Source organism: Lycium ferocissimum, chromosome 3, assembly GCF_029784015.1.
Source record: "Lycium ferocissimum isolate CSIRO_LF1 chromosome 3, AGI_CSIRO_Lferr_CH_V1, whole genome shotgun sequence".
Classification (NCBI taxonomy): Eukaryota; Viridiplantae; Streptophyta; class Magnoliopsida; order Solanales; family Solanaceae; genus Lycium; species Lycium ferocissimum.
In genome coordinates, this window is record NC_081344.1 from 13,607,858 (window position 1) to 13,616,802 (window position 8,945).

General features: G+C 34.1%; 1 protein-coding gene across 5 annotated transcripts in view; it reads right to left on the reverse strand.

Annotated features, from left to right (window-relative positions):
• LOC132049777 (probable disease resistance protein At4g27220) overlaps positions 1-8,699 on the reverse strand; it is a 71,634-nt gene extending 62,935 nt beyond the window's left edge. Inside the window, exons 1-4 of one of the 5 annotated variants that reach the window (XM_059440708.1) lie at positions 8,323-8,699; positions 3,947-5,471; positions 2,407-3,868; positions 1,955-2,284 (exon numbers count right to left, since the gene is read on the reverse strand). In XM_059440708.1, the coding sequence (XP_059296691.1) occupies positions 2,420-3,868; positions 3,947-5,434 (2,937 nt within the window). In that variant the 5' untranslated portion in view covers positions 5,435-5,471; positions 8,323-8,699 and the 3' untranslated portion in view covers positions 1,955-2,284; positions 2,407-2,419. Of the gene's footprint in view, positions 1-1,954; positions 2,285-2,406; positions 5,472-8,322 lie in introns of those variants that run through there. The other 4 variants (XM_059440705.1, XM_059440706.1, XM_059440704.1 and 1 more) reach the window with 4 other exon arrangements.
• Positions 8,700-8,945: the final 246 nt, after the last annotated feature.

Here is an 8,945-nt window from a genome sequence, read left to right on the forward strand (position 1 = left end):
TTTTCATATGCATTCTTCGGTATCAAGCAGAACTACCCTTGGGGTTTCTTTTCAATCTGAAGCATATGGTCCCTTTATAATTAGAACTAGACGAAAATTTGGCCACATGTGCTATGTATTGTAATATTTTAGGACTGGAAATAGAGGGAAATTACTCTTGCAACTTTTCAGTGTCTTGTTGAGCAGCTATTATGACAAAATAATTACGCCACAAATTCTAGGATAAGATACATCCAACCTACATAATGACAAGCACGACTTTTAGTTTCTTTATAGCTTTGTCTGTAGTTGTCGCTTGACTGTTGCATCCAAATTTTGTCAAGGCAAACTAGAACTTGGTGTGTATTCATAACTCCTTCATTAACTGTCTAAAGACAACTCTTACACAAGCAAAAGAAGTAGCAGAAACAAGAAAATTAAGATGCAACAGATACATTTTGCTAAGGATATGAATTGAGTTAAAGGATTCTCAAAGATTGTGAGATTTTCTTGCAACTAAGTCTTTTCCTTTCTGGACTAAAAATTCAACTTCTCTTTTCAGGTCATGAAAGAGTTTCAATCTCTAAAAGATATCAAAGTGTCTGGTACAACTTACTTTTGTGACATACTATTGCTTTCTGGAGAAGGGCGTGTGCCTAGGATTAGCTAGAGTTAATTGGACTCAAACATATCTTTCTATTCATTGTTGAATATAGTTTTCGCCGATATTGAATATGGCATTTTTGGAAGCTACTTTTTTACATTTGGTGAAATGACTTTAAAAAGAGATTGCTTATGACAATTGCTACTTAGTACTTCGCTTAATCATTGTGATTTAAAAATTGACTAATGCAGCGCGCGAAGCGCAGGCATATTTACTAGTTTGGTAAATAAGAATAACTTTTGAGAGACCCAAATTCAGTCTCTAACCATTCTTACGTCATGCGTGAGATATTTTAATCAAATATTCATTTTTTTTAGTCCCCACATGAATTTTCTTTTCTCTGTTGTCCCTAATTGAAGTTTTATAAGTGTTTACACATTTTGATAACTTTTAAGAACTTTAAAGACTTTTACATTTGTCACTAAAAATGATGCCATGGAAAAAATAATAGTGACCCCACAAAGCATGCTCATACGTATTTGAGTCTTTTTTTTTGTGTGTGAAATAATCATTAAACTTTGTTTCAAATTATATTTTTACTTAAGATTTTACTATAGACACGTAAAGAAAGATCCTATCATTCAATTTCTATCTTAATATAGGCTTAATTATTGAATTAAAATATTCTCCTTATAATATTTTTTTTAGTTATTTATTGGTGTTATTTCCCATTTATCATCTGTTATTTTAAATTTTTATTCGTCCGATTAAAAGTAAAGTTTTTTTTTTTTTCTCCTATAATTTTGTGCCGTTCAGATTTCACTTAAGGTAAGATTAAGTTGTGAATTAAAATTGTCTCTATATTGTTCTAAGGTTATTGATAAAGATCATCATCGTCTATTGTTCCTTCATATAAATTGGGACGGAGGGAGTATTTCTTAACATGCAGCTTTTGAAAGGGAAAAAAAAAAAAGCTTAAAATAAGAACAATTTAATTTCATTGACTTTTCAGTATTTTTTTTTTTTGTGTGTGTGTGTGTGGTTTAATTTGAAAGAACATCTACAAAAGTATCTTGCAATATCAAGGCTTTTAATAATTTATCTTTCATCATACAACAACTTGAATACTATAATTTCCTTTTGCAAAAAGTAAGCAAGCCAATATGGGTTCAATTCATAAAAACAAATGAAAAGCTCTATTTAAATTATTGGAGACTATAATCTCAAAAAAATTCAGCAAAATAGGGATTGGAAGAGCTTTTATTTGTTTCATTTTCTTAAATCTAATATATAAACTAAAAAACAAAATTAACTTTAACTTTCAGATTACTTTTTGTATTTAATATTTCAAATGTCTGTAAAAGTATCAAACTGATGTTATAAAAACAAAAGAATAATAGCAGAAATAAATAAAAAAATTATCTACAAATATGATTTTTAACGTTGGTCGGGCCAAATGACACTAATTAACAAAGATAAACTGAGACATCAATACAGTAACAGCGACCAAGTAAAATTGAAAAAGCTAGAAAGCAAGAGAGCTCCGAGTTTGGTGCAAACCACACAAATTTTTTAATCCCAAATTAAAGTTGCCTCTGATCACATATTTGTCACTACAAAAATGGTGAAAAATCAATGACCCATAAGCTGCTTGTCTCCGCCACGATACGATCCTAGAAATATGGCAATCCTCTCTGAGAGCTGCGCATCAGTTTCTTAGATTTCAGTAAGTAGAAAGCTTTGTCCTTAGATATTTGCTTCATCCTAAAGTTACAAAATTTAGTATTCCAAATAATGAAACTGGAAGAAGCGAAAATATGTACCTGAGGTTTAACTCTACCTCTTGGGTTTGAAAAAAGGATGGAGGACATTTTTGTACTCAGGATGGTCCCATTCCAAAGCATCCCATGCTTCTTCATGATCCATGAAGATTTCTTGAAGAGCTGGAGGAGCTGATGGCTGCCCGTTTTGAAGAGGAAGAGTTAATGGAAGTCTCTTCAGTTTCCCACAAGTCAACACTTGTATATGCTGAATAGAACCACAGGTCATTCTTCCCTTGTATATGCTCTTGAGTTTTGGTAAAAAATTTAAATGAACACGCTGCAACTTTGGTAGAACAACCACATCATCCTTGATGCTTCGGCTTTCATTTGAAGGAAAAGGAGACGATGATGAGGCTGAGCTAGCGCACTGCTTTGCTTGTTCTTCTTCATCCTCTGTTATTATCTCTTCCATTTCCCAGCAGTTGCATACTCTAATTACTGTCAGATTTAGTAGGTATTGCAGCAACCACCTAGGGATTAGCTTCTTCATTTTACAACACCCAGTAACATAAAGCTTGCAGAGATGGCAAAAGGTTCCAACTGGAGGCAAAGCTTCTCCTAAATCCAACTTACAAAGACCACTGAATTCATCTAAGGAAAACAAGCACAATATCTCAAGACTCGGGAAGGGGTTGCAAGTAGACGTCAGTTCATGATCTCCCATCATTCTTTCACCCATTGAGCTACAATTAGATGACCTCATTAAGAACTCTATACCTTTGCAGCTATAAATTGTTATTCCTCTCAAGTCTTCGGACCGAATCAGAGATGGAATAGAATCTACAAAGCTATTGCTGAAGGTGCGAACATCACAGTGGTCAATTACTAAATCTTGAGTGTCCAGTGGTAGAAGAGTCACATCTCGCTCTTCTTCTATTTTATCATAGCATAGCATCTCTACATTGTCCCCGGTGAGAACCAGGTCCCTTAGAATCACTTTATTATCATAACGAATAAAATTGAGAACCAACTTGGAAGATTGTTTCAGTTCTAAAGCAATTTCAAAGAAACTCGGCGTCCCGCAAGACTGTCGATGTTTGACAAATCCATTGAAACTACAAACATCAACAAACACCCCGTGAAATACCTCTAGTTGTCTCATCCCCCTTATATCTTCTACTCGTACAGCAAAAGGAATTGAGAGGGATTGAAGATTAGAGAGCCTAGCTAAAATATCTACAGCTGGTTTGTTAAATGATTCCATGTCTGAATGTACTCTATCCATTGTCATGTCCAAGCACCTTAAATTAACCAAGCTTCCTAAGCCTTGGGGCACTTCCTTGATTTTTGTGGGGAAAAGATCCAATTCAGTGAGGTTCTTGAGCTCGTCCAATGGCGGCAGAGATCTAAGTTCCCAACAATGTCGCAGTAGCAATGCAGAGAGACTTACTAAATTTGACACGGAACTAGGCAGCTGTTGTAATGAGGTGTAGCTTAGATCCAAAACATGTAAACCAGGCATCTGCACCAAAAAAAGATCTACAACTTGACTCAAACTAGGATTTCCTCGCAATGAAAAAGTTGTAAGACGAGGAAGTACATTGGATAAGGGCTGTGAAATTTCCTTTATATCATTTTCCATCAACGAAACCTTGTCTAGGTCCTCTGACCATTCTTGCTCCCCTGGTAATTCACGCAATTGTGCTCCAGCTTTCACCATCCACTTAAATTCATCTCTTGCAATACGCAGTGCCATCTGTCTCACCAAATCGTGCATCCTCACACTTTTTCCTTTATCATTCAAAACACTTTCTAATAAGCACGCCCTTTCCAGTTTGTTCAATACTGCATGACCTTGGTCAAATTCTGCTGCCCTGCTGTTCCTCCTAACTAGCAATCCTTCAACAATAAAAAGGTGAATTAATTCATCTCTCTTAATTTTGAAGTCTTCAGGGAATAAGCAACAATAAAGAAAACACTTCTGTAATCTTGGCTCCCTCAACCGATTATAGCTAAAGCGGAGAACGGAAAACACTTCGTTATTCATATTCTCCATTTGCATACAAGATTCTGTGAATTCTTCAAATGCGTCCCTCCACTCAAAAACATCATTCACTCCTCTCATACTTGCAGCCATAGTAATTAACCCCAGCGGCAATCCGTCGCATTTCTTTGTCATTCTTTTTGCTATTTCTTTTATTTCCATTGGGAGATCTCCACTGTGACCGAGTGTTTCCACAAATAATTTCCAAGATTCAGTCATGAAAAGAGTTGCTACTTTTACTTTCTTTTGGCAGCCAATCCTGTCACACACCTCACTTGATCGGCTAGTTATAATCAGTTTGCCTCCACCAGTTTCCAAAGGGATTCCTACCTCCTTTACATCAAAATGAGTCCATACATCATCCAATATGAGCACAAAGCTTTTAATCCTATTCAAACTCTCGAACAATTGGGCTGCCATCTTCTCCTCGTCATCCTCACTTGAAAGGTCTAGACCGAATGATTTGGCAATGTTTCTTTGCATTTTGGTAATGCTAAAATCTTGTGATACAGTGACCCAATAAACATGACCTGAGAATCTTGATTCTTTGAGAAGATAGTTATGGATATGCTTGGCAAGGGTCGTTTTGCCCACACCCCCCATCCCCCAAATGCCAATTTTAGAAACTTCACTCAAAGAGTACTCTACCACCTCCTTTAGATTCTGCTCAAATGCTTTGCCTTTCATGTTTGTGGTCACCAAAGGCTGCACTTTTTCTTCATTAATATTAAGCAAAATCCCCTCAGAAAATTTACCTTGGTCTATGAGTTCTTCCACTTCTTTGTGAATTTTATCGGCATGATTCGACAACCCTATGCGTGAAAACTTAGATCTCTGTTCTACATCTTGCTCAAAGCATTTAAACTTATTCTCTAGTGTTTGTACCTTGCTCTGCCAATTGTCGACCTCTGTCTTCCGTTTCTTACTTGAATGTTGTTCTGCGTCTTTTGCTTCAGCCATGACATCCTTACTACGAGTACTCAACACTTTCATCTTACTTCTAAGGGTTCTGTTTTTTCCTCGAGTCCCATGTATGGATCCCATACTTTCTCTTTGATGATTGATGATAATGCCTCCATCACTATAGTACTAACAAAACAAAGTCAGAAGTTGGTAAATTACCGGAAAAAATCCAATAGTAAGAGATATTCTATCTTCCTATAATTTTCAAAAATAGTACTATAAGCAAATTTGGTGTGAACATATTTTTAGGAGTACAATTTGAAAAAACAATGAAAGTAATATGCAATCGGAGGCGAGTTCAGGATTTAAGTTTGATGGCTTAGATCTTTAAAGTTTCTAGCACTAAACTACATATTTGGTTTTATAGACCATTATAAATGTTAATTTAATTATATGACCTTTTTTACCAAAAATAAATAACATATGAGATCTACAAAAATAATACACGAGATATTATAAGTCATTTTCTTATATTTAAATTGTCAATGAGCATAGGAGATCATTTCCTCATATTGAACTCATTGTACTTTTAAAATTTTGGATTTCAATTTAATATTTGTGAAAATTATAGTAGATTTTCTCAAATAAATCTATGTTTTGTGTCTTATGGGGTTCGGGATAAACTTGCTGCCGAAGAGTTCCTTCAGCCCCTAAAGCGACTAGAGAGTTTAATTTTTTATTTCTTTTCTTTATACTTTAATTAGATAAAAAGATGTCCTGGAATTTCTAATTCGAATCTTTATGACAAACTTTGTGAAATGGGAATTGACATCAGAATGTTATGGAAGTGGCTAAATTTTTCGCTGGCCTTTTTATGGAGTTGATAAGTGGAAATTTTTGGCAAAATCGAAATCCAAATTTGTTCGATTTTTGGTTTGGATTTAGGATTTAATTTTTAAAAAATTTGGATTCTGAAATGGGTATACCTTATATTTATCGCTACATATATATAGACATAAGCCCCTATGTTCAGTACTAAGTCCAATACCCTAGCTACTAAATCAATCAATTTATCTTATTAGGCTGATGGATGGTGCAAACTCAGACGTACTCACGGTGATAGTGTTTTTTGTTACCATTTGAGGAGTCCTGGCACTAGGTCCGAAAGAAAGCATATTAATTGTTATTTAAATGACACAGTCTATAAGAATTGAGTCGCTAGTGGTTGACTTGCATATGAACTATTAAATTGTATGATCTAGTCGGACATGGTTTTACTATGTTTGGACTTGTTAATTTTTAAATTGATTACCTTGTCAGAATACTTTTTATTTAGACATAGTTTTACTATGTTCAGACTTGTTAATTCTCAGGCCTTAATGCTTGTGTTGCTAAAATTTCCTTGATAATAGTTTCTTTACTTGTGGTGAGAATGAGAATTTATTAATGTCATTTGATATGAATACTTTATTTTATTTTCATTTTTGTAAGAAAAAGAAGCTCAACTTGAAGAATAAGATGATGACTGAACCATAATCACAAGGGCAAAGGTGCAAATATACCCCTCAACTTTGCGATTTAGAGCAGATATATCCCCGTTATAAAAGTGGTGTAAATATACCCCTGCCGTTACAAAATGGTGCAAATAGACCCTTTTTGCTGACGGAATTTTTTTCACAAATCATTTAGTTTATTTTTAAATTAAAAAATACCACGTGCTTTTAAAAAAAAGTCTATCCATTTTTTTTTAGTAGACATATTTTTCTAAAGCCATATGACAATTTTTTTCTGGTTGGTCGAGTCTGGTTCTTTTAAAAAAATGGGTCAATAATTGTGCCCAAACTAATTTTACACTCATGACAGGTCAACTCAATCTATGTTGGTTGATTTATGTTAACTAAAAGTTTCAAATAAAGCTGACAAATTACATAAAAGAATACCATAAGCTAACAACTTTAACATGGAAACCTTAGACCAATATTGTCATTAATGAGCAATTTATAAGGCTCTATAGGCTGAAGTTTTACTAATACTAATAAAGTTATTATTATAATATGAAAAAGAGAGAAACACTGCAAGTCTACGTTGACTAGGAAGTTTCATGGAAGGGGGTCGAAAGAGGACCAAAGCAATGAGAAACTTCCCTTCAATTATTTTAGCCAACTTTTCAAAGCCACTTGTGTTTTTGGACTGACCTGCTGACTGTTGTGTTTTTGGACTGACCTGCTGACTGTTGTGTTTTCTACTGTAATGAGCAGTCACCTAACGTTGCATAAATCAGTTCTCGTTTACTAGTTTTTGCTCAACTCTTGCCCGTATATCACAAAATTTATGTTTTTCATGTCTCAAAAAGCTGTCCAGTTTATTTAATAGAAAGGACTCCTTATTCATCTCAATTTGTGACTAAGGCTATTACTAAGATTCCTTAATGTACATGCGAGGTTAATTTTTTCCAATTATATGGCACAAAATTTAGTTTAGGTACTTCTATGTACATGAAATTTACCCCTTCAACAATTTATGATGGTTCATCTTAATGTATACAACTGATTGTCACTTAATCAGAAAATCAACTACTGTAGAATAATGGTCAACTGATTTCTTGTTACTAGAAATGAAACCACTGGAGGAACTATATGCCAAATTCCAATTATTCATGAGAATCAAACTATTTTCTTCTATTCTATAGAGCTTCTACACTAATAACATAACACTCAGTGTCTTCTAGCGCCTTTTCTTCTTGGTTTGTCTTCTATTTTCCCCATATAGTGGCCAGATCAATTTGGTGAGATGAATATGCAAATAACAAACAAAAACTAGATCTAGTAATCTGTGGTAAAAATGACTGAATTTGCCTACCATATTGCTTTATCATTGTAGTAAAAATACACCCAAAAGGATAGGATGAACACAATAGAGCAGAAAAGGTGACTTCAACCTGGATCTGGATCTAAAGAAGCTTAGGTGTAATCTCTTCAGCACAGACATATATAGATAGATAGAGAGAAATTGTAAATATATGAGGCTACCTTCACGTCCTTGAAAGGCTAAGTTGCTTTCTGATCAGAGTTGGAACACGAATAAACTTATAACGGTAAAACTTAGCTTTGCTACCTCTGTTCTGCATGAACAAAAAATAGTTACCAATTCATTCATCAAAGGAAACTAATGTAACAAGCCACACAATTAAATGATTTACCAATCAAAAGTAGAAAAAATTTTGTTAGAAAACCACAATATATGAGATCTTTAACTGGATTATGTCTTTATGGCAAGGAAGATGGAGATTGGAAAGCTCAAACTAAATACAATATTTGGGAAAGAAAAGTCATCCTTTATAGATAAAAAAAATCCTAAATTATTGTGGCCATACTAATTTTATATTGATCTACAGGACAACTCAATCTACATTGGTTGATTTATGTTCATTAAAGTCTAAGATGAAGCTTATATATATTAATTTTGTTAGAAATAAAGCTGACATATCACATAAAGAATACCATGAGCTACCAACTTCAATATAGAAAACTAAGATCAACATTTTCATCGGTAAATAATTTATAGAAACTTCATTCAAAGGTAGGTATAAGTCTTTGTTCATACTATCCTCCCCAGACCACACTTGAGACTACATTTGGGTACGTTGTTGTTG